The 26,581-nt window shown below is 35.4% G+C and overlaps 1 protein-coding gene across 10 annotated transcripts in view; it reads right to left on the bottom strand.

Moving 5' to 3' along the window:
* MIPOL1 (mirror-image polydactyly 1) overlaps positions 1–26,581 on the bottom strand; it is a 174,284-nt gene that overhangs the window by 114,960 nt on the left and 32,743 nt on the right. For all 10 annotated transcript variants that reach the window (XM_052696878.1, XM_052696882.1, XM_052696875.1 and 7 more), the window contains 6 exons: positions 20,373–20,565; positions 18,835–18,970; positions 17,184–17,289; positions 5,393–5,522; positions 1,095–1,128; positions 665–835 (listed from right to left, as the gene is read on the bottom strand). In XM_052696878.1, coding sequence (XP_052552838.1) covers positions 665–835; positions 1,095–1,128; positions 5,393–5,522; positions 17,184–17,289; positions 18,835–18,970; positions 20,373–20,565 — 770 coding nt within the window. The remainder of the gene's footprint in view (positions 1–664; positions 836–1,094; positions 1,129–5,392; positions 5,523–17,183; positions 17,290–18,834; positions 18,971–20,372; positions 20,566–26,581) is intronic.

Genomic DNA, 26,581 nt, shown 5'->3' with positions numbered 1-26,581 from the left:
AGAAAGCTGTGGGAAAAAACCCCCAAACATAACAACTCTTCTATGTGATAGGAAAAATAAGGAGATACTCTCCAGGGTAAAGAGAATGAAGATAATATTCTTCTTTGAAGATAGGGAAGCAAAGAGAATGATTGATCTGAGCAGAAGAGAATACACCAGATTGTTTTAAGCTACACAGTAGAAGTGTTAAACATCGAGAGTCAAGGACCACATGCCAATTTTCAGCTTCTGAATGTAAAGCAATAAAAAGTCACATGCAGCAGTCTTATCTTCCTTCAGTGTATGCTTCTGTCACTCTTTACAAATCCTTGAGTCCCAATCACAAACTGTTTTATACAGCTACAGAATACTGGAAAATTAAGATCTTAACACCTTTTTAAATTACTCAGTATAATGAATACAATATTTATTTGTTTTTAAAGGGTCAGCTAGTGACCAGGTAGAAAGAATACACAATCCCTCCTGTGAAATAGATCGGTGTCATTTCAATAACCACTACTGCCTTGAAGAAACTGTTGCTTGTTAATCAGCCATTTACTATAGGGACTGTAATTGAGATTTTCAACAGAAGAAAGTTAACAAAGTAAATTCCCCAAAATTAAAAAAAATAAAAATAAAAAAATTTTTAAAAATTGGTATTGATTACATACTTGTAGAGACTTACTTGAGACAAAGCAGCATCCCGTTGTTCTATCACTGTGTTCATTTCCTCAGCTATTATTTTCTTTTTACGTTCTTTGGTCCTGTGTATTCGATTCAGAATTATAGCTCCATTCTTGAGTATATCTATCCCTGTGTCTGCATTGTTTATTCTGTTCAGTAATTCCTGTAATGTCTACCAACAGCATTATATGTTAGTCAGACATGAAGTTTTAATATATTTTATTTAATATAGGGTTTTAATTAATAGGCACATGTGAATTGTAAATTGACTGAGTGAAGTTATTGAATTTTCATATTGCAGCAAAGATGTACATTATTAGTGTGTCAATTCTTCTTTTTCCCACATCTTAGTTCTTGAAACCCACTCAATTGAACTTAAGCCTCTAAGATATAAGACTGACATCAAGAAATCTCCTCAGAGAATGGCTTACCATGTCATTTTCTTCAGGGTTAATATTTTCTAGCCTAGAAAAAAGGGACACAGAAAGCCTGATCAGTAGCATTTCCTTAGTGCAGCAAAATGAGTTCGCTTTTTAAATCTTTAGAACCTCAAGTAATTTCATTCTACTAGTCTTTAGAGTCAACCATGACACTGAACATATTAAAGTGCCACCTGCTCGACTCCATCTTTCAATAATGCTCCATATCTTCAGCACTGACTTCAGACTGTTAAGTTATTAATGTTTACTGCTATATATGACTACAAGGATCAATTGTTCATATGTGCTTAGATGAAGAAAGTTCCCCAGTGATAGAAATGACTGATGCTCTTATTTTATTTATTTCTGGACTTACAACTTTTACCCAACACTGTACTTTTGTTGTTTTTAGTACACCATAAATGTAACAGGACAAGGTTTGTAAAGATGTTTGTTTTGTGGTTTGTTTTTCTTTTTCATTTTTATGCAATTATTTTCCCACCTCTCTTCCAAAAGGAGGAACTGAACTAGTTGAAGTTTCCTTGAAAATGTTTTGCTTTTGTATCTTGCACAAAATAGCAAGTTAGGACAACCCCCTGCAAAGTCCTTATTTAAGCACATAAGCTGCTTTTGCTTTCCCCCATTTCATTTCATAGTATGTATTCTAATCTGTCAAATATAGAAATGATATGAGGAATTTAGTTATACGCAGTAGAACATTGTGCAAAAGCACTGAGTGACAGTGCAAAGATCTAACAACTGAGATCTAACAACCTATATATTTTACTTTACTTAAGCTTAATTATATGGACAACATAGTATTTACAGCATTTATACATATTTTAAAATGGAGGAGACCTCTATTCTGGAAAAATGAGTATATTACAATTACACCACTTCATTGCTACTTATTTAATGGTCACTTTCACAAAAAAATATTTGTTACTTGTATACTATTTAAAATGATAAATAGTAGCCACTAAACATCTGCTATAAAACAATGCACACTTTTTCAGTGCTGTGATAGATGCTGCTCTAAGGCCAAGACTTAAGCTAGCAAACATCATAGAGTACTTGATAGAACATTAGCATCTTTTACTTTAAAGAATTAGTTTTACTTATAATGCATGATAAATCAACCATACAAAACTTAACTGCTTAAATAAAAAAGAAACAGCTCAGAATGTACTATTATGTACAGTAGCTAGTGTGTTTATATGGAGTTTATTTATATGGAGTTTAAAAGCAGTAATTATTCCAACACCTACAGTCAGCATCAGAACGAAACAATGAAAAAAAAAAGGTAAATGCTAATCTTTGGTGGGTTATAGATATATTCATAAAGTAACATAAATCATAAAATCAGAACTGGCTCCTTGAGTTGGCTTCTCATAGACTTCCTACTTTTGGTTTCATAATTAATGCTGCAAGTTTCACTTCATGAGAGACTTAAAAATGGATCTTAAGCTAGTTTGTATTCAACATGACAGGAACAGTATTTGCCAAAGTAAATTGGCAGGACTGATCTGCTTCTCTAGAGGACTTCTACCCTGCTAAAAGTATGGGTTAACAAATCACCCAGCCAACCATAAGGCTGGGTAAGCAGGACACCTTAGACTGGAAAGGGGGTGGGAAAATGAACATCAGTTCCCACATAAGGGTAGCTTTTCAGCAAACTGCTGTCACAGAGGATGCATTCTTCTAAGATGACAGTATTTTTTAAAAATACTGAACATCTAGAGCTGAGTATTTGCCTTGATGTTTCTCTTGATTTTAAACATCAATAATCAATGATTCCCTCTTCCCCCATCTCTGCACACATTACACTAATACGTACCCTAGGGCTAACAGAACAGAAAGAATTTCAGTTACTACAGTTAAATAATGACAATAGAATTGCTATAGCACATAATTTAAAGCAAGCATTAAAGCATTTGATAAGGGTTGGCAGCTTGTTCAGTATTGCCCTCTTGTAGAAATCTCTCATTGGAAGAAGTCCAAAGCAGATGGAGGGAATGACTTGTGCTCTAAAATTTGATGCTTGTGGCACAAGTAGCCTAAAAACATTACAAAAAATACTCTGTAGGCTTCACCTCTCAGACAGATAGCTTGGTATTTTAAACAACTGCATGAAGAACATATGAAGGATGGTAGTTGGGAAAAATACAACATTTTTGGAAATAAGCCACCCAAATTAAACAAAATGAACTAAGTTTCTTGTGGCTCATCTTATCATCACTGCTCCTACTGAAGGACTAGTGGCAAGGTGAATGCTCCCCAAAAATTTCCATTCAGCCACAGTATTAAATTATTTAGAATGAATAAGCTGAGCAAAGTAATTTCCTTGTGTGGTTAACTACAAAGCTTGTAAGAATAAGACTTATTGAAGCTATATAGTGAGGTGATATTTACTGGTAAATTAGGGGCAAAGTCTAAATCACTCCACTTTTGTGAATACTGCAGAGATCATCTGAGCCTTTACCACTTCAATTCTTTGCAGCACCACCCTGGCTTTCTCCTCTCGTTGCAACATGTTGTAAGTCCAAGAAGTAAAGCATATTTTGTCACCTCAGGTAAGCATTACACAGTTAGTAAAGATGCTTAATGTAATGAAAAGCTGCCGTGCTTGAGCCAGGCTGGTTGTCCAGCAAGAATCTTGGCTCCACTTGACTGCTTCCTGCTTCCAAGGTGTACAGCTGCATGAATAAGCATCCTGTAAGCTTAGTGCATGTGGACTTCTGGAGTTTGTAATCCCCAAAGGCTTCACAGAAAAAGAATGCAACCTCTTCCCCAAAAATCCAAATCAGCAACCACAACAAGCAATGTTTCTCTTTATTAAAGTATTACTCTTTAAGGAAGAAACATCATATTATTGAGAAGGTGCTGTTTCAGAGTTGACTGACAAGGGTCAAGGATGGGTTGTTGTCAGCTTGTTAACAGGTTGTGGAAATGGTTGTGGTCAGAATGGACTGAGGTAGTACTATATGTAAATTGGTGGAATAGGGCAAGGAACCCTTGTCTGATATAGTTAAAGTTTACAACATTCCTATCAAAACTGCAGTTTGACTTAATAGGTAAAAAAGATCAGGAAAGAGGCAAATATTAAGAAAGCTGACGCAGATAACATGATTACTACTGGATGTTACTCAGTATACTAATTTTTCTCCCTCAGTCCTCCTATCTTGCTTGCCCTTCCTCTCTTGCATATCTTTGCCTTTCACATTTTCCTCTAGCTACTACTATTTTAATTATGCTGTGCAGTCTTCTTTGACTTATGGAAGAAGTGATACAGAAGTGGAATTAAAAGACAGACAAGGAAAGTGGGAAGAAAAAGTAGATAAGCGATAGAAGTGTAATTACAGAGTTGCAATGCAAAGAAGGAGAATGAAAATTTGAAATTAAAAACAAGCAAAACAGATTCCACAGGGAATTATGAGATTGAAGGTCATTTTAGCCTAGACTGAACATAAAGCAAGTACTGTGTTGGAATGGTCTCAGGGAACAGACAAATATTCACGAGGATACATGTAGATAATAAGTTCATGTTCATGAAGTTCCACAAACATTTATGCATATTTTCCATGAGAGGTACTAACTTTCTCTCAGTTACTCATTTTCTTATTTATGTTTTTCCATTTCTCTTGGCAAGGAAATTTCTCAACTAGTAAAGGGTTACCACTGAATGGTAACCAAGCTGATTGGAGGAGGGTTACATGAAGAAGCAAGCTGTAGATTCAAGGCTACCTATACCCAAAGTCAGAAAAGAAGCTATTTATGATCTTCCTCTCCTGACTAAACAGTTTTATTATCAATAGATTGACTATTTCTGTTAGGTTAGCATGGCATACACAAATTTCTAGAAAGTATTAAGTATACCCTTCATGTGCTAAAACTGCTTCTACAATGAAGATATGGAAGAAAACATATTTTTACCAAATCATCCACATAATTAGTAAAAGTTTTGCTGTAGGAAATATCTCCTGGGCTTAAAGGTTTGATTGATTTTCTATACATTGCAACTTCTAACTGACATTCTTGTATTTCATGTCAAAAGATCCTCGTAAAATGTCACATTACTCTTATTTATCTCTGAATAAATCAATACCAAAGCTCTTGATTATATTTTTGTATATTATAATTTTTGTAATCAAATTGTTCAACTTGCAGTTAGTATCTAGAGAAAAATATGGTCTCATAAGATGGCTAAAAAATTAAGGTAAGATTTTCTGCGTAATTACTGTCAAACAATTTATGACCTTTACATATCCACACAACAGCCTGTCTGCACAGGACAGGATGTAAAGACTTACTCTTTGAGTGACTCTTCTAAACGCCGGACTCGTAGAAATGCTTCATCTCTCTCTTCGTTGGCTAACCTAAGCCTTGCCATGACAGCCTTGTCACGTTCCCGTTGAGCAGAATAAACTTCTTCAACCAGAGCTGCAAAAGTAACCAGTATGTTTGGCATACAGTAACAGCTGGTAACAGTTTGGCAGGAAAATACACCATTATGTACACTTACATGGACCATTTTCAGCATCTCCATAAATCAACATTTTTCCACCAACCTCAGATTGCTCTGCTCTCTATTACTTTCCAGACAGAACAATAAATAGCTGTTGACTGCTGAAATTAAATCTTTCAAGAATTAAATTAAGCCATGGGTTTTCAAATTCACCCTTGAAACAAGGCAAGGAATTGATTTGCTTTGCATTCTCAACACTTGCTTCATGGAAAAGTAATTTTTAAATCTCCAGATCACATGAGATACAGTAGGTTTCTTCTACAGTACATAGAGTTAAGAGCAATGACCCATTGAAAGTACATCTGTCATCACAATGCTTCATATCACAATGACACACTGACATAAATACTAAAAATGTTAATATTTTCACAGCATGTCTATCTCTAGTATCACAGAAGTGGCACAGCTGGCACGTCTCCTACTCTGCCAAGCCTTTGCTTTATTGTGTAATATACTGTTGTATTATCTGTTACTGCATACATGGACCTTGGAGCATTAGGTACCAATAAACTAAGATTTACTGTCTATCCCTGGGAGCAAACTAACACCTTCTAGTCATTCCTCATCCTGAGCTTATGCTTTCTTCCTGCCTCTCCCCTGTCAGTATGTCTAACATCATCCCTGGCACACTGCCAAAATCCTTACCCCCACCCTGCCTTCACTAAAATCTTTATTCATACTTTCCTCATTTCCCTCTGCAATACTGCAGATCTCCTCACAGCCATCATAAAACCCCGCAGCCTGAATATCTAGGGACTTCTGGGATGCCAAAGAAAAAAGGCTGCTGTGGGTCCCAGAAAGAGGACTACATCCTCCCTAATTGTCACAGGCACCTCCAGCAAAAACTATAAGTGAGGTCTGCAGGTCCCAGAATTCTCAATGCTCGTCTTCTAGTGTGTTGAGCTTCTGTTTAGCTACAGGCTCCTGATACCTCGCTTTAGAATTTTGGCAATGTTTACTACTCTTCTCAAAACTCTTCTGTATTAAGCCACTGCTGATGGACCTCCTTACTCCTGTCAGAACTCTCAACTCCACTATGAGCCACTGCTGAAATCATTATGTGAAGACTGCAGAGGAAGCCTTCCTCTTTATTTGGAGCTTTTATGCCTCCACTCTTACCTCAATCAAGATTAACTTCACTGCCTTTATAATTACTTTTCTGTACTCTTACTTTGCCTTTGTACATTATTGCACAAGACCTTCACAGTGGAAAATAAAACACTTTGTTGCTCTTTACTAAAAAGTGTAAGAAAACAGGAGTTTTTGGTAGCAGCTGTATCAGTGGCACAAAATACTTACATGTTATCAGTACTGAGGAAAAAGAATAAAACAAATAATATAAGAAGCTCAAATAACGAGTGAAATAAAATGGGTGAGAAAAGGAACTGAAAAAGAATGCTGGGAGACAAATTAGGAAGATGATCAAGGCAACAGAGAAGTGTGTTAACAGAGAAGTAAAGAAGTGTTTTTGCATCTCAAGCAAAAAGGGAAAAGGTTGTGCAGTAACAGCAGACTGGACAAAAGAGGATAAAGAAAGGCTAAATGCTACTTCTGGGGGTGCAGTCCTATCTCTCACAAAAATCCATTTAATAAAATGCATCTTCATCCCTCCAGCCCTGTACACCCCAAAAGAAATCAGCATCAGCACCCTGAATTTGGTATGTACACAAAATTTATGAAACATTGATCTAATTCTCTCTCATTTGAGTATTTTCTTCTTCCACATGAACAGTATTATTTTTTAGAAGATTTATTTGCCATTCACAACAAGACTGTCCTTGATACGGAATGACAAAACTTAGACATGAATAAAGCAGCTGTAAAACTGCATGTACACAGTTTGGTAGTCAGGAACAAATCTGTAGCACTTGCAGGAGTCCAATGCCTGCAAAGGTAGGTGGTTCAGCAAGAAGAAGAACAAACTGTATGGAGCAGACTATGCATTTCAGATCGTCAGACTTCCATTTAGCTTGCTGTGATCAGTGCTAATAGGGAAACTAGTGATTCATCTCTAAGGCACATCACAGTGCAACCTCTGTGTCCTGGCTGGATCTGGAATATACAATTAGTTTTATTATCTATGATAATTATTACCTATCTGTACCTTAAAGTACAGATACATTTACTATAGTTTTTTCATTAAATTATGTCATTTTATCTTCTATTACGCCAGTGATACCGCACAGAGAATCCTTTCCACAAAGCTGCAAAACTGAAAATATTATGCAATTTTCAGCATGAAAATAATTGCTGGAATGAGTACAAAGCTGTCTAAAATAACTGCAGATTTGGCACTTATTCTGGCATTAATTATCTTTCTCTTGTTGTTCTTTCTTTCAGGAGGGTGGGGAGGAGAAGGGAGGGAGGTTATTTATCTATTTATTGAGTGTACTCCTTCTATCATACCTTATTTATCTCTTATGTCAGCATGGAAAACTCTCATTTGCTGAATGCTAAAATGAATCTTGAGCACGTGAGTACACTTAGCAGGACTATGACTATGTTTTGGCATACGTAATTCCCTCTCTGAGGAATAATAACTAGTGTTAATAAATGACTACACAGGCTTTTAAAATCTGTATTATTGCTTTTTCATCTTGAAATCAAAGACATTATATATAGCAGTATGAAGCAGCAGTATATATAGCAGTATTTTATGTATGGTGGTATGAAAACATTCAGAGATTTTTCAAGTGACGTAAGCATCCTGCTTATCTCAAATCTCACCATCCCTGATAACAACCAAGAGGCAGGTTGCCTTGAACAATGAACTCTTCTCCCACTCAAAGGTTCATCATTACAAATTACTGTCTTTAAGCTGTTGGCTACGAAATAGCGACTTAATTTGCACAAGTTGTGTTGCTGTTTTTTTAAAAGATACTTAGCACAGTCATTTTAATACCATGTAATTTTACTGACATTGACCAAAGGAAATAATAAACACTAACCCTAGGTTAAAAAATTATAAGGATTAATTGGAAAATTGGGCAAAGAGCATGGGATAAAAAACATTTCTGAACATTTTCAAACAAGGATTCAGCATCACATTAGTCTTCATGACTTTGAGGAAACTGACAGCAGAATACTGCACTTTCCTCATGGACACAACTCATCCAAATCATGAGCTTCATGACATTCTTCAAATAAGCCACTGAAACGCATACATCTCATCTCTGAGTTTCAGTGTAGCAATAAAACAAAACATTTGATGAAATATTTCATAAGCGTGTGACATGTCAAGTCACATAATTTAATGTGTATGAAAGGGACAAAAATCCCCCATAATAAAAACAGCCAAAAATATCTAGTTTACTAACCAAAATTTTCTTTCAAATGCCAGGCAAAAAGTAATTGAAAGTAAGAAGGCAGGTTCCAAAATCTCATTCAAGATATGGTATATCCAAGTAAACCACTAGCCCCATACTGGCATACTGGCTTGATGCCTGATCCAGCTACTTAGTTACCCACTGCTCTGGTTGGAACCATGAGGTTTTTCTTGGATAGCATCCAATGGCACGCCAACCAACCCTATCCTGTTTATCTTGAGGCCTGACCAACAAGAAACGCAAATTCCTATAGTACTTATGTTTCAAGCACAAAAATGACATACAAAATGAAGTATGAATGGGGCAAATATTAAGCTAAAATGGTGTCATTTTCAAATTCATATACATATGATAATCAAGAGTTAAAATGTTCAATTTCTATAGTGATAAATTAAGAAAAAAGATTATTTTCCAATGCTTGTAAAATATGCAAGTATGACTACTATTTAGTTGAATAAACTTTATTTGCTTTGGAATAATTTAATAACATCTTTCTCCTTGTAACTAAAATCCATGCATACTCTAAAAGAGCTCTTTATTTTAAAAGAATCATTATGCTAAACTCATCAATTCTAAAACATTTTTAGTTTTTAGTAAAGAAAACAATTGTAAACAGAGAGCTTTTGTAAGGTAGATAGCTATTACAAAGTTCACTTAGAAAATCAATATAGCATTTTAGCTGGAATTTGCTCATTAAACACCCACAGCTCTAATGCAAATTATGATGGAATGAATAAAGCAAATACATATGCTTCTTTCTTTTTATTAAATGTAAAATCTACTGTTAATTGCATCTGGTATGTCATATAAACTTTTCTCCTTAACTATTAAATGGAAGCTTTTACAAAAGTCATTAGAGATTCTCTTTCTTTGACTTGTATAAATTTCAATATTTGTTCAGTAAAGGTTCACAGCAGTTAAATTACATTAACAAATATTATTAGCTACTATGTAAGCCAACTAAGTAAAATACTTATATTGCAGGTAAAACAAATCAATGGGTGTTTACAATAATATTTGGATATGTCCATTTTTAAACAAGCTTATCAAATATCATGTAATTCTTAGTCAAATGAGAGAGACTCAAAGTAGATATTTTCTTCCCAAATACTCAAATTTGTTTAGTAAGCTAATTGTTTTCTAATATGGGCAAAAGTAAATATGAAGAAGATGAACCATACAGAGTATGAGTTTATTGAGTCAAAGAAGTGTACATATTTTCTTAGTTGAACCTGATTCTTTGGCAAACCTGTCTTCTACACTTTTTAAGCTACCTTTAAAACACAGCAGGAGTGAGAAGGCATGTTGGAAATCATTCCAGTTTAAACAGTGGTTCACATTTTCCAAACAATAAATCTCTAGGAGAAGAGAGGTAAGCTCAGTTCCCAGAAAAAAACTGTTTGCTGATTTCCTAGAGGTCATCAATATAAATAGTAAAAATTAAATTAAAAAATTAAATAGAAATTAATTGAGTACTCATATTTGTATTTAAAAGCAAGAATACAGGCATGACATTACAAGAAAAAGATCAGAGCAATATCCACACCACCAACTCATAAGATACATTAAATACTATAATAATATAACAATTGGCTTTAAAGGTAAATAAAGCTTATAGAAATGATGATATTTTTGACTTTGCAAAGTATTCAACATTAACTGATGTTATATGATAATTAATTTTGCTTTGAATTACATGAAAACAAAATAATACTACAGTTAAGACTCTGCTAAGTGCTTTTCTAACACTAGCTTTAGTGATCGGTTGCTTTTAAGAAAATACACAGTCGGCAAGTTTTTCTGTTAATAATAATGTATTGGTGCAGAATAGAAAAATTCTGCAATTTAAAATTTAACATTAGTGGTCAGTGGTTGCTGAAAAATAAGCGACTTGGGATTTTCTTTAGCCTAGATTCTGATACAACCAAGATAACTGACCTGGTTACTCCCATCATTACAGAAACAAGAAATACATAAGAGAGGATATATATTTTTTTATAAAAAATGCACAAGACATCTTAAATATTCAAGAATTTCTGGAAATAATCATAAGTAATTATGCCAAACTTTTTGCTGTATGATTCAAATTCTGTCTCAAACAGGCATATATCTATAAGATGAGAGTGAAGGTTGATTTCACAAGAAAAATGAAGCAAAAAACTGTTTTCTTTTCTACCATTTGAGGTTGTATATTATTTTAAAGAAAAAGTAGAAACACAAAACAACTTACTTGGCCAAATAATACTTAGAATTCAAGATTTCTGTAATAAGCTTCTTGTTTACCCTTCTCTGTTGTTTCCATAAAACAACTGTCAGTTGATATTTATTGTACAGAAACTTTTAAATGAAGATTTTTGTTGCTGTGCTTTCACTTTGTATTGCTGAAGAGCAGCTAGATGATGTGAAGAATTAGGGAAGTAAACTAGGGTGAAATGGAATACAATAAATACTTGCATTTTCCTTTTTATCAGCCATCCCATTTTTATCCTACATTACCTGATCTCTGTCTATCTAATCACAGAAGGACCTGGAAATATCCTTGCCATTGCTAGATGGACCAATATTATTACATTTCATTTAACAATGTAGATATATGCATCATCTTATAAAAATACAAATGCATGCGTTTGTTATTCAGTCAATTTAGAAATCCTCTGAGACTTCTTTTTCTACTAGGTTTAATGACTGTGCGCACAATCCTTAAATAAGAAGTCATTCTTATCATAGGCAAATAAACTGAAAAACAGATTTACTGCATTGCTATGAAAGCCTTTAAAATGTGTCACTAATTGGTCTGTGCATACATGTTGCAAAATGCAGATAATCCCTAGAAACGTTCAAAGCCTAAGGCCCTGATGCTGGTCTCATTCAGGTTAATGGCAAACTACCACGAGCTCTGGGTGACTGTTGACTTAAAAACAGTGCTGAAATGTTCTGTTATGAAACAGACAACTTAAGTTGCTTGCTGTTGTTTTTTTGAAAACCACCATTCATTTACCTTCAGTTATAACCTATAACTGACAAAATAAAAGCAAAAATAGTGATAAGATGATCACAGGAAAATTGAGTAAGAGTTTTCACTGGTCTATACCAGGAATTATAGACTACAAGTTGTTTACACCTAAATGTGACTTTATAGATAAAGCAATCTGAACAAACACTGATAGAACACACTGACTTTATTGCTTTCTGTTTGTTGTACGTATTTAGTGCACAGCATTCATTTGCTCCTACATTTCCAATGATATAAACACAGCGTTCCTAATAAAAGGCTGAAGTTGCTTAGTGGCAGTTCTGTACAGTTTTCTTTGTGTACTTAGATCCTGGTTCAATTAAAAAAAAAAAAATAAAGTGGGTAAAGAATAGGAGGGAGTATTATACACAGACCCCAAGGCAGTTCTTGTGAAAGGCAATCCTTAAGCCTCTGCTTCTAGTATACTAAACACAGCTGACTTCAAAACTCAAACAGTAATGCTGTTAAACTTTTTTTTTTTTTTTTTTCCAGTTAATGATTGCTGATAAATATTTACTTCAGGGAGAAAACAATAAATATTGCAATGAAGTTTGCAAGTTATGATTTGAAAGGTTAAGTAAGAGTTTCTGTAATGTCCCAAGAAATAGAATATCATGAATAAACCCCAATTTTTTACATTCATCAAGCACGATGCAGTGGGGAACAAAGAAGGGGCCAGACTAATCACACAATTTGCAGAACATATTGGCTAGCTTTTTACAAAAACAAACAAACAAACAAACTTTAGCCCATCAATAGCTTAATAGTTTATATTTTTAACCTATTTGCTTATTTTATATTGCCAAAGAGCTGCATGCTACTTTTTTTGATAGTTGATGATTCTGACAATTCAAAGCTAAAATTAAATTTTTTCAAATTGAGCTCTCAAAAATTAAGATACCATCACTGGCAACACTCCTACCTTGAAGTTGAATTTCTTTTTTTTTTTTTCTCTGTTCTTTAAATAAATAGACCACCCCACATAGAGGATTCAAATCATACAGCTAGTTTCAAAATTCCCTTATATATCAGTAAATACTTTGAAAAAATGTAACTGCATAAGGAGGCACAAATAGAAAAACAACAATAAAAGCTCAGAATCTTATAAATACATATAGAAATGAATTATGCACTAAAAACAAGTTAGGAAAGTGCATGCATTACCTACTTAAACTGTAAAATGTCATTCATATTTAGGTTTATAAACACAAGGGTTGGGGAACTATTGAGTTCTTTTGGTTAAAGCCCAATATTGGCCTTATTTCGCTTTAATTGGAAGAGGATCTTGAATTCATCTTCTCCATGAGCTATCAGGAACCTGGATTTCTGTTTGTACCAAAGGTTAATAAGAAATGTGTCTGCAAAAGTCAAACAGCATTAAATACCAAAAACTGATTATTATTCTGCAGGAGTTGTTCTTCCACTCATAATCTCTCCATGCTCCAGCCTTCCACGGCTAATCTTTAATGGATGACATGCAAGAAAGAAAAATAACATCTAAAAAGGGACAATTGAGCTTTGAAGAAATGGAAAATGCTTCTGTGCTGGAAGTTATCGCCACCCTAAGTTTATTACTAGCAAGATTACTTACTTCCTCTTAGTTTATGGGATGCTATATCTAACTTGAAGATAATAGTCATTTGGATTTTAGTTCTCATTTTTACTATTAAAACTATTACTTTTGCACATTCATTCAGTAAATAATTTTCAAGTTAAATCAATAAACACTAAATAACATCCACGACCACTCCCACAGCAGGCTCAAGAATTCCAAAATACCACAAATGTTAATTCCCAGCATTTTTGTATAAACTGATTTTTTCCTGCAGAGTTGACTCTGATTAAGAATAGTATTAGATCCTGGTAACATTACTATCAGATATTGCTGAAAATGTTAGCAAACAAATAAAGAAAATAGCCCCTTGTTATAGAAAGATTTGATACAAAGTATTTCTGACCATATTTTCCTTCAGACTTATTCTTAATCCCAATACACTGGAGCATGATAGCAATATGAAAACAAATTAAGAGAGCTCTGCTGTCAACTGCAGTTTATCTTCTTGAGGTGAGGTACGGTGGATGTAGCTGCCAGAAGCTCAGGGCTTAGATAGCTTTCCAAGACTATAGACACTACCATTGTCTATGTCTGTCACACACAAGCAGCTCATTCCTCTAAAAATTTCTATATATGCCCAGTGTAATTCTTGTTAGGCAAAAATAAAGTAATCTATTCTATCAGTTCAAAGTGAGACCTATTCTCTCTGCTGGCTGTTTTGTAGACTTAGTAACACCTCCATCCTTAACGTTCAGTCTGTCCTCCTCCTCCCCTTGCCCTCCCACAGAGGGCACTCATTCCCTTTTCTGTTCAACAGACAAAAGTTCTGCAGTCCAGTATTTCACTATTTCCTTTTCTGTTCTTCATGACCACCTCACAGTTGGTGTTGTGTTTCTTCTTTACATTATTCTGGCCCCAGTTCCTTTATAAAGTGCTCTTCCCTTGATTTCCATAGCGTTGCCTCCTTCTCTTTTTTTCTAATCTTCAAGATAAGTAGGGAAACTAATTGTACCTTCTGGCAATGTCTCGTATGAGAAGAAATCTAACAGGCTAGTGAAGAATCAATTGTAATCTGTGGCAAATATGTCCACCAGAAATAACACCTCTAGTGGTCAAGCGTATGCAAACAGAACTGCGAATCCTCTCATGAACTGTAAACGCCAGTTTAGTAAAATCTTAAAATAAAAATCTTCTGAAAATAAGCCATTTATTGCACATGGTAAACATTCTCTTCCACCATGTCGCTCTTTTACATTTATTATTTACTTTTTTATTCTCTCATAAGCCATCTCACAAATTTGCAGTTCTCTTTACATTTTCCTCCGAACAAAGTAAAAATCAAAAAATGACAAGCTTTAGGTTATTTGCTTCTGAAGACCATTGTAGTAAAATTTTAAGATGGCCTTTGTCTTCAGCTTTTCTGTTCTTCCCAAAGGGCACATTTAGGTAAAGCCAATCAATTAGAGAGTTCCATTTAAAAATAGAATTTTAATATTCCTCAAAGTAGATAACATTTTATGGTGTACCTTTCTGACATTTTTTGCAGTATAATTTTGTGGAGTCATTTTCTTATCATAAAGTCAGTACAAAGTAATAATAAAAATGCAAACACCCATATTTACAAGCTTCACTTTACCATGTGTTATACGCTGTGGTAATTAAACATTAACTAGTAACATGAAATCACAGCAGCATGTGCTCTCCTTTCCACAAAGGACTTAAAATAAGGGAAAAATGTTTTTCCTGAAACACACTGAGTCTTTATAATGTTCTGCTTGTCCATTAGAATTCTCCCCAAGGCTTTTATGACAGACAAGTATAGACCTTCACAAAGACACATACAGACCTCCACAAACTCAGTTCAGTTCACATCATTCCATATTTCAAAATGTTTATTCAAACTTCGGAAGAGTCTTAGAACAGCAAAATGGTAAGCAAAATGCTAGACATTAACAAGGCTACTGCTGCTACTTTTTTTTCCTTTTTCCAAACAGCCTAAGTACTAAGACTCTTAGCCTCTCTCACAGCATTTAAAGAATTTTATACTTCCTGAACCAGTAAAAAGATCAAAAAGATTATCTTTTTAAAAGACAATCCTTATTACTTATTGCAGCTCTCATTAAAATTTGGCATACTCTTTTTAACTGTAATAACTATGATAATTATTCTATCAATATACCTGCCATACTGTTTTAGGGGGAACATCATGGTTAGGACATAATTAGAAAGTTTAAACAGTAATGCAGGAGAAAACAATTTACTAACAAATATTTCAAATGTTTCCATAACAGGAAGACTAAATAGCATTTAGACAGTCATATATTCATTTCCAGGTTTTAACGAGGCTTTAACACCTATATCAAATAGAGTATTTATGTGCTACAGGTGCACAGAGGTAAAACACTGTGCAAACATCCAAGAACAAACACAAAACTTGGAATTCAACCCAAACAATTTGCAATAGCATTTGGCTGATGGATACAACTATGATGTGCAGTGCAGCCTTCTTTTGTCTTCTGAAAGTACCGAAAACAAGATCATTTAGGGTGATAGAAAAGTAAAATTCTGCCTGCATTTCACTTAAACTTGACTTATAATGGCCATTTCCTCCTTTCTCATCCTCTACCACAGAAAATCTAGCAATTTTCTACTTGGAGTATGCAGAGACTAATTTACTCCCAGGAGTTTCATGTTAAGCGTAAAGTCAGCCGTCTGTTTTTTCAGTTTATTTTCACTGCTGTTTTCCTAGTTACTCCCTACCCCAACACTGATATTTTGGGAACAGGTATTATTACTATCAATATTATTTGAATATTTATCCTCCACAAGGACACAACTTTACATAGCTTACACTGTATTTATGAACAAATAATACGATTAATTAAGAAAAGTACTCTCATTAATTTATTTGAAACACCTAGAGGAAAACCTCAGAGAACATTTCATCTATAGAGTACAAGATACACACTGTCACCTTTCAATAATAATAAAAATGCTCACCCTTCATTACTTTAGACATTTCTGAAATCACAGAATGCAAACTGTTTCCAGTCTTGTGTGTATACCAAAGGATGATTAACAACAGATATAAGCATGTATCCACTCTTAACCATAAACTTAAAAACATTAAGGCCTCTTTCGCTGGAGACATAACATAATCAGATAAAAATTCATTAACTGCCAGAAGAACACATATTTTCAAGAAAGGTGCAGGTCTCTAGGTGAGGGGAATGTGCAACTACTTTCATACACCAGGAGAGGGGTAGTATTGCTCTGCATGAGCTAAAACAATAAGTGGTATTTGAACTGCTGGTTGAAAGGTAGAGGCACTGGTAATCATTATTTCCCCTTGTTTGTTCAGGACCTTCCAACAAAACAAACAACCTTTTTGTGATTGGATTGACATGGTGTTAACAATGCATTTAATGCCCAAATCAGTATGAATACAGGTAAAGCTCCTGCTAATACCAGTACCAGGATGTTAAAGCCACCTATTTTCTAAGCAACTCTAAACAGCCACACATGCACACACAAAAAAAAAAAAAAAGAAAGAAAGAAAAAAAAAAAGTCAAATCTTCCCTCCTTTAGCAAATAAAGCTAACACTCACTAGGCCACGTCATATAGCAACCTCGTGTACTGCATGAGCTATATAGCCATCTGTTAAACGCTTGCCTACTGTACCTGCAATCTTTTCTGCAATCTTAGCTTCTGTAGCTCTCTCTTGCAGTTCTAAGTCCAGTTTTATTGTCTTCAATTCCTTGTCCTTTTCCAACACCTCATCTTGAAGCTGAATTGAACAAGTGTAACAAAATATTAAATTGCAGTCTTACTCCCAAAATACAAATATTGGTAATACCACAAATTCAATTTATTTAATTTATTTATTTAAAGGACAAATTTATTTAAGATAAATTGTTTTATCTTGCTCTTTGAGAAAAGCAGCAATGTAGATGCCATTGTTTTCATTTGGGAATCCCCTCTTACGATAATGGGGACGTCTGTGGTCATTCTCACAAAGGAAGTTCAGTTACGTGGAATATAATGTAGGTGGTAACTGCATGAGTAGCCTATTTCCCATCAAGAGTACTGACATAATTTATATCTGAAGAGCTGCAAATGTATCATTTTCCATGTGCATCACCAGATAGAAAACAGATATTCTTCTACATGCTGAGGTCTTTCTTTTAATTGGGAATTCACTGGCTCTGCTTATGGAGAAATGTCTGAGCTTGTCATTGAACAGTCAGTGACATTCCACATAATAACAGGATGGTTGAGGTTGGCAGGCCCTTTGGGTCCAACTGCTCTATCCCCTGCTCAAGCAGGGAAACCCTTAGCAGGTTGCCCAACACCACATTCAGGCAGTTTTTGGAGATCTCCATGGAAGATATGCTTCATAGCCTCTACGTAGCTTGTGCCAGTGCTCAGCCAACCAACTGTAAAGAAGCGTTTCCTGATTAGACAGAATCTCCTGTGTTCCAGTTTGTTCTAACTGCTTTTTGTCCCCTCACTGGGGAACATTTAGTGAAAAGGTTATACATTTTTCTGTTGTTTATGCAGATACAACCATTCCTAATGGTAGAAATAACACAGAGGTACCCAGGTGAGGTTGCTATATGGATCTCATGTACAGTATATGAGTTCCAGATTACGTTCATGAAACATTGGCTTTAGTTTTGCTAATTTTTTTGCATTTAAGAGCTCAAAAACTTATAATGAAATGCTTGAGCCACCTAAGATTAGGAATGGAGTGTTTAATGAAATAGATCACGTGTACTGCAGAACGTAAATTTCAGATTTTGAATTGTGCCATAGTGTCATCATTTGAACTACTCTATTATAACAGAGAAGCTACAGTCCTGTCTTTATTATATCAGAAGTACAAAAGAGAAAAGAGGTAGCAAAGGCAAAACATACTCAAATTACATATATAAAATACACTGTCTGCTCTGATAACATGAATAGGATGCCAGTCATCACTACAAAGTGTTCTATTGTAAATAATTCCACACATAATGTTTTATGTGGAGACTCCAGTCCACAAGCTTTTTCAAGCCAAAGAAAACTTTTCCATTAGCGTCAGTAGGTTTTTTTTTATCCATGATGCTGGAACTTACGTCACTGATTAAAAAGGTCAAAGAGCAGGATGAAAGATTTTTTAATTCTGGAAAAGCAGTTGTTAACCAGGCACTAACAATCTAAAATAACTAGAAAGTTATTGTTTAGAGTGCTTAAATAAATAACAAAACTAAATTAGGAACAGTTTAAAATTTATGCTTTATGAGACAATTGTAAAATAATAAATTCTGTGATCTGAGAATCTAAATTGTACCTTTTTATTTTTGGCCCTTAGAGTGTCCAATTCTTTTAGGAGGAATGAAGTTTGTGTCTTTCCACCAAAACCTGTGGGATCTTCCCTTGAAGATATAAATTCAGGGAGTATTTTCCCTCTACTTCCTACAGCACCACTTATAGGAGAAAGAAAAAAAAAAATTAATGGAAACAACACTTCACCCTCCCGAAATGTATGCAAAAATAAACTAACAAAAGTTGTTAACTGTTATAAATGTGTTCAGAAGCAATAACAGAAATGTGTTTCTATTACATCTTAAACCTGTAAGTCTAAAAGAAAACTTCTAAGTATGGAAATAATAAGCAAATATACTACAGTGCTAATGCATAAAACTGATGAATAGAAAGTGGCTATAAACAGAAAATGCTTATGAGAAGCAAATATTAATATGGAAAAACAAAGCAGTGAAACATTTGCGAATCAAATTGATGCTTAGTTTATAAGAAACCAAATTCTTCAGGATGAACAATTTCACATTTACTGAAATGAGAAGATCTAGAAGTTAGTATTGCAGAAAACTACAAAATTATAGGGCTATTCTAATTATTATATTTGATGGCAAGAATTCCAGTTTTAAGATTACTTTATTTAGCCAGAGACAGCGAAAAATGAGAAGAGATTCAAATACGTGCAGGGCCACCAACCTCCAGATCTGATACTAGACGAGGCTGCCCAGGGCTCCATCCAACCTGGTCTTGAATACCTCCAGGGATGGAGGTATTCAACCTCCCTGGGCAGCTTATTGCAGCACCTCACCACTCTCTCTGTAAATAACTTCTCCCTGACATCCAATCTAAACCCTCCTTCCTTGAGCTTAAAATATATTATATATATATATTTTTAGTATATACATTACAGTGCATATATTACATCACATATAGGATGTGTGTGTATGTTTCTTAAGATTTCAATATAGGGCCATAGCTTAGTACAAAACTTTAGGACAGAATAGAATCGTCAGATTTGCTCTTCTCTAGATTTCTGTCACAGACCCTGCCTACAAAGTATTACAACTCCTCACCTTTAGTCTTCCGACTTCACCTAGATTTCACCCTGATTCATTCTTCTTTCCTAGCTTATGCCATCTAATTGCCTAATCAGTCATCATACTTAGGGTACATTTATGGTGTAAAGCCACACATACTACTAGACTTTAGATCACCCTTTCTAAATCTGTACAATACGCGCATTTTAAATTACCTGAAGAGATTACAATTAATTGAAGTACCTACAGTGTGCAGACAAGCCACTGCCATGAACATATTCTTTATAAGTGCTGGAGGAGACAGTGTTAAAATGCTGCATTCCAACAGGAAAGAAGGACAGATACGGTCGTCACAGTTACATGTGCAAGCCATCAACTAGTACTCAATGCCTAGACAAATCAGTTTTCCTAGTCTAAGTAAAAAGATTTACTGACTCTCAACTTCCCTGACATTATAAAATATTATAGCTACTTTGTTTGCATTATGAATTTTAGAAAAAAAAAAACAACATATATTGAGGTATTTCTGTACCTTGATTCTCCAGGACTGGAACTGAACTGCGCACACATATTTGGAGATCTTCCTTGACTGGTTACTAACAAATCTGAAAGTTTCAGTGCTTCATCTTCTGCTTGGATGAAAAAATCCGCTTTTCTGGAGGAATTTGGATGAAATTGAAATTCTGCACAGAAGTCTTCTCCTTTCTGTCCCAGGTTGTGGGTTTCTAATTGGAAACAGAGATGAATTTTTAATTTTATTTTTCTATTTGGAGAAAAAGAGCATTTTTTATCACTTAAAAATGGTTTGCTACGTTGTTATTTTAGCAAAAGTTTAGTTTTTCAAGCACACCTTCTTCATTCCACAAAGGAATGAGCACTGTGCTGCTTCAGGTGCTGACATAGCAGTTACTGCCTACTTACCAGACTTTTCTCATGCAGTCCTGAAAAATTCACTACCATTTCCCAATCCTTCTTCCCCTTCAATGACTGCTTAAAATGACCTTGCAAACCATCTACCTATCTTTTTGGGAAAAAATTATCCTAGTAAGGCATGATGAATTTCCACTCTAAAGAAGTGAATTTTCACATTTTGAACTACAGTTTCACTTACATTGAGGTCTTTTTCAAATTTTGGTTACAAAAGGAGTATTAACAAGTTGTAATTAGCGACAAACAACTTAAGGTCCCACTGGTCACTTCCAGAATGCGTGAACTAGAGGCTCATACAACTAAAGAATCCAGAGAATGCAAAGCACAAATTGTGTCAAAGGGAAAAATCATCTGATTATAAGGTTGAGTATGACAGGCAATTCTCCTAAGCCTGGCTACTAGATATTTTTTTTTATGATGTATTTCTGATATCATGGTACTTAAATAAAAGAAGGATCTACATACCAAGAATATTCTTTCATAAAGCAAGAACAAGTTTTAATTATAGAACTATATTAAAAAATGATGAGGAAGACATTAAAAAAAACCTGAAAATGGAAAAAAAAGTATTTTTCACAAGTAGGGAACACATAGTGAAGCTTTTGCTTATTTAATAAAGTTAGCATTTCCAGTTTTTGGATAAATTGTACTTTAAATACTCTTTGATCCAACTTATTACTTCCACATCAAAAAATGAGAACAGATTCATCAAAAATAATAAGAAACTGACATCTAGTCTGTCATCTGTCTAATTGACAGATGACAGATGTCTAATTGACAGCACCAATGTGTCATGCTGCATATAAAACAGAAAAGCACAAATTCCAAGTGAAAAAATACTAAAGCACGTCTGTAAAATCAGGTGCAAGAGATTCTTCTTTCTGTGAAGAAGAAAAGGCACAGACAATGGCACAGGTAACATCCTGAGAGCGAAAAGAGAATCTTCTTCTGGATTGGCTGGAGATGGTTTAACAAGTCTCCACAAAAAGCTGTGCATTATCATCATGTAGAGAAGTTTTCATACGTGCAACTCATCTATATTCTCTATCTACAAGTATATGAAACCTTATGGAAACAAGAAAAGAATTTAGTCTGGGACTAGGCCTGTTTTGACATTTATTTAGGGCAATGAATTTTTTATTTCTAAAAACACTTCTACATTTAGTCTGTGACACTGCTCCCCACCCCAAGTAATTTAGGCCTTGGTATAAGGTAGAGTCTTGTCTTCCCTTTAAACCAAGCAGCAATGTTAATCAATGCACTTCAGTGCTTTTCTTCATGCCTTCTGCAAATTGTATTATGCACTAATTACCAATGCTGCAGAGACACACTGGGGAGTAAGTAGCATTTGCAATAATCAGGCTGCACAAAGAACATCAGAGAAAGCATACAACAGCCTTGAAATCTTCATGAAAAATGGTGTAGTTTTCATTAAGTGGTATCACCACCACTGATTCTGGTTCTTTAGTACACTAAACAACATATTTTCCATATAGAATAGAACAAGCTCAGTAGCTCAGATTAATATTTCACTATAGGGAGAAGCAGAATAGCTGATCTTCTGTTTTATGTATTTATCTTGAATGAATAGCTCATTCACATTAAGGGAAAGAAAGGCAAATGTTAGGAAGAAATATAGAGACACTAGAAATAAAGCTGGGAATTGATTATAGGGGAAGAAGGAAGAAGATAATGTCGCCACAGCTTGAAATAGTAAAGGTAGAACAGACTTCAATGTTGGTAAGCTAGAAATGGTTAAAAAGTCAAAGTAAAAAAATTAAACCTAAAGCAATTGGAAGGCAGCCGCAATTTCTCAGAGCTTTTTCTCAGAAAGAGGGGACCGGAAGTGACAGAAGTGAAAGAGCATCAGAGAATCCTTTAATATGGAAACTCATAATACAGAAAGATGCAAGTGCACAGAAGGCAGAGTTTTGCCTTCAAGGCCAAGGAGGCAGCAGCCTCTTTTATGCACATCTGGTGAGATGCATTCACCATTCCACCATCCAGCAAAGCTGGATCCTCTTCTGTCTGCAAACTGCTATCCAAACTGCTCTGATCACCTCTGAGATTTGCAGGGGGGTCTCTGAGGAGCCACAACAAAAGGAAAAAACAGCAGCAACAACAACAAATCTAGAACATGCACACAGCACTGTAGAATCTATGCTAGGCTACAATCCACCCTGCAGAGGATGATGGGGACATCAGAAGTCCCAAGCCAGCTTCAAATGTAACAATAGCTATTCAGAGATTTCTAGGACTTTAATTCAGTATGTAGCACAGATAAAGCATGTTCTTGTCTGCCTGCAAAAGACTGCATGAATGAACCCGTAAAGGAATGGGACTAAGAGAACAGAAAAAGGAGTAAAATAGGGAAGGAAGAGAACAACCATACGCATTTCGGGGGAAAAAAATGCAGAACAAAACATGTTGCTGTACTTGAAGAGCTGACTACAACTTTAACGACTAAATCCCTCCAAAATCCACTTGTTAACAAACTAATAAGGACACATGTACTCCTTTTTCCCCACCTCTCTCCTGGGGCATGGGTCTGTGGGTCTCCCCATACCATTAGTCATGGAACCAGGCCAAATCGGCCTGTAAAGTACTGATAGTTTGACACTGTTTCCCATAGTATTCTCATGAAGAAGCTGGCAGCCCATAGCTTGGGCAGATATGCTCTCCGCTGGGTAAAGAACTGGCTGGATGGCTGGCCCCAGAGTGTGGTGGTCACACCCAGCTGCTGACCAGCCATTCCCCAGGGGTTGATACTGGGACCTGTCCTATTCAGTATTTTTACTGATGACAGAATTGAGTGCACCTTCAGTAAGCTTTCAGATGACACCAAGTTGGGAGAAAGTGTCGATCTGCCAGGGTAGGAAGTCCCTACAGAGGGATCTGGACAGGCTGGATAGCTGGGCTGAGGTCAGTGGGATGAAGTTCAACAAGTCCAAGTGCCAAGCCTTGCACTTTGGCCACAACAAACCCAGACAACCCTACAGAATTAGAGCAGAGTGGCTGGAAGACCATGTAGAGAAACAGATCTGGGGTACTGATTGATGCTCAGTTGAACATGAGCAAGCAATGTGCCAGCAAGAAGGCCATCGTGGCATCCTATTTCAGAAATAGTGTTGCCAATAGGAGCAGAGATCATCCTCTGTGCTTGGCACTGGTGAGGCCACACCTCGAGTACTGTTTTGGGACCCTCACTACATGAAAGGCTGCTCAGAAAAGTCAACAAAGCTGGTGAGGCATTTGGAGCACAAGCTTTATGAGGAGTGACCAAGGAACCTGGAACTGTTTAGTCTTGAGGAGGCTCAGGAGAGACTTTATTGCTCTCTACAACTACCTGAAAGGAGGTTGTGGTGAGGTGGGAATCGGCCTCTTCTCCCACGTAACTAGCAACAGGACTAGAGGAAACAGCCTTAGGTTGCACCAGGGAAGATTCAGGTTGTACATTAGGAAATAATTATCCAAGAGAGTGGGTAGGCACTGGAACAGGCAGCCCAAGGATGTGGTGGAGTCACTGTCCCTGAAAGTGTTTAAGAAACTTTTAGATGTTGTACTGAGGGACATGGTTTAGTAGGAAGTACTGGTGATAGGTGAATGGTTGGACTGAATGATCCTAGAGGTCTTTTCCAACCTTGGTGATTTTATGAACATTCTATGAGCATTCTATGATTCCAACTTTCCCATCTCTGGTAGTTAAGTTAGTACTATGCCTGAATATTCATTCATGAGCTGAAAATGACGACTAAGTCTTTCTGACAAAGACAAATGCTCATTCACGTTAACCACTGCAACTTCTACTAAACAGAATGCTTGTGAAAGGCTCAGATAACTTAACAATTCACCTCATACTGAATGTCTAAGAGGCATAAATCCTGAAAATGAGTGGGAAACGCAAAAGTAAAAGATTTTATAGATATAGATATGCAAGAAAAGAAATTGAGGCTGGTAGAAGAAATCTGATCCTATTGCTTGGCATAAGCAGAAAAAATAAGAGTTGGGTTAGGATTTGTGCACTTTCAGAGCGTCTGTCCTTTCCTTTTTAATTTCTATTGGAGTTAACACAGACACAGCATGTATAATTAACATGCATATCTCAAAGTGCATTATATTATTTTTCACTTTCTCTCAAAATTTTACTTTTTCCAAATTCCCAAGAAAAGATACAGTTCTTGTTTTCAAGAAGAATGTAATTCCTGTTTCTGGAAAACAATTACAAAAGCTCCATACATAAATTTTAAGCTCAAGATACATTTTCTTGAAGAAAAAACAAACAAACAAACAAACAAACCCAAAAAGACATAACTAAAACAAACAAGTGCAGCTTTACTCACCTTTGGGTTTATTACAAATATACTTAAGATATGGTTACTTAGTCCCCTTCAGTATCACGTAGTTCACTGACAACTAGTAACTTTCAATTACAAATAAATCACTGATATTTTATGGCACACTTCCTACCGTTCAAAGAAAATTGGACAACATTTAAGACAGTTGTTCAGTAGGACTCAAAGATCTCACTAAATCACTTGGGCAGCAAGACAGAATGGCAGTCACAGGAAACCTGATAACATCAAGGCTGAGCTCTGCATATTTTTGTAATATAAATCTAATTCCTTTTAATTTCTCAGTGCTCTGCATAGCCAAAAATATCACACAAAGAAGTGCCAAGGCATTGGTGCTTATAAAGAGGAAATATTCACAAAGATGCATTGTATGTTCAGTGTTACAACAATCATCAAGTGAACAGGATGAGGCAACTCTTACTGAGATAGACTATGTGATCTTACTGTAAGAAACAACTGACCGAGGTTCATTTCAAATAAATCTTGAAAGGAACATTTTCTCAAGATATTTTAGAAAGGATACGTAAGTACCATGATAGAAATTTTAGTATGAGCAAGACTAAAGAACAAAAAAGTCATGGTGGAAATAAAACTGCAGAAGTTTGTGTTTTATCATGGAGCCTCACTGGTGGCCCTTGCTCCATTCTGCTTGGAGAAATGGAATTCTTTTCTTTCCATCAGAGAGGCCTAATGCAACTTGAATAACTGCAAAAAACAACTAACTTCAAATGAATTCCAAGAAAAATATATCATTTTTACCTATTAATGATAATGTTTACAGAACCAAAAGATTAAGAGGAATTTCAAATCATCTTTCACATTCCTTTATGATGACCATAATACACATGACAAACTACAGTATTTTTATGTTAGAAGACATGCTGACATGCTGTGTACACGTACAGAAACTTCACATAATTTCAGTAGAAGGCAGAAGAAATGAAACCACTTTTCTTTTTTACATTGGCTATAGTTTTAATACAGAAAATGTGAATAATTAAAACTGTCAGTTAATCTTTTTATTATTCAGATTAATAAAACAGTAAAACTCTAATGAATGATCATTAGCTATGGTTTGTACTTATTAAGTCCAAAATCCCAATCAAATATATCAATGTATTCTTATCAGAATTTTACTGAAAAAGTTCTCTGCAGATGAAGTAAAAATAACTTAAGCTGTATTTGGAATTAAAGCTTGCTGTATATCTCATAACATAAACACACACAAAAAAAAAAGAGGCTTGAAAATATCTTTTTGGCAGCTAAAATACAGACAAAAGTCGGAAGTTTAATGATTCATTTTTAATTCCTTAAAGGAATCTGAAGAGAACACTGAATTCATTCTGTGATGGCAACTTAAGCAGGGGGTGACACCTGTGTTACTTTGAGCGCTTCTTTATTCACCCGTACTTGCATGGAACACTGGCAACACCCTTCATAAAAAAATAAATTCAGAAGG

This window comes from Tympanuchus pallidicinctus, unplaced genomic scaffold (assembly GCF_026119805.1).
Source record: "Tympanuchus pallidicinctus isolate F22 unplaced genomic scaffold, pur_lepc_1.0 scaffold3, whole genome shotgun sequence".
NCBI lineage: Eukaryota > Metazoa > Chordata > Aves > Galliformes > Phasianidae > Tympanuchus > Tympanuchus pallidicinctus.
Note: the sequence above shows the minus strand (reverse complement) of the source record. Positions and strands in the feature narration are given on the sequence as shown.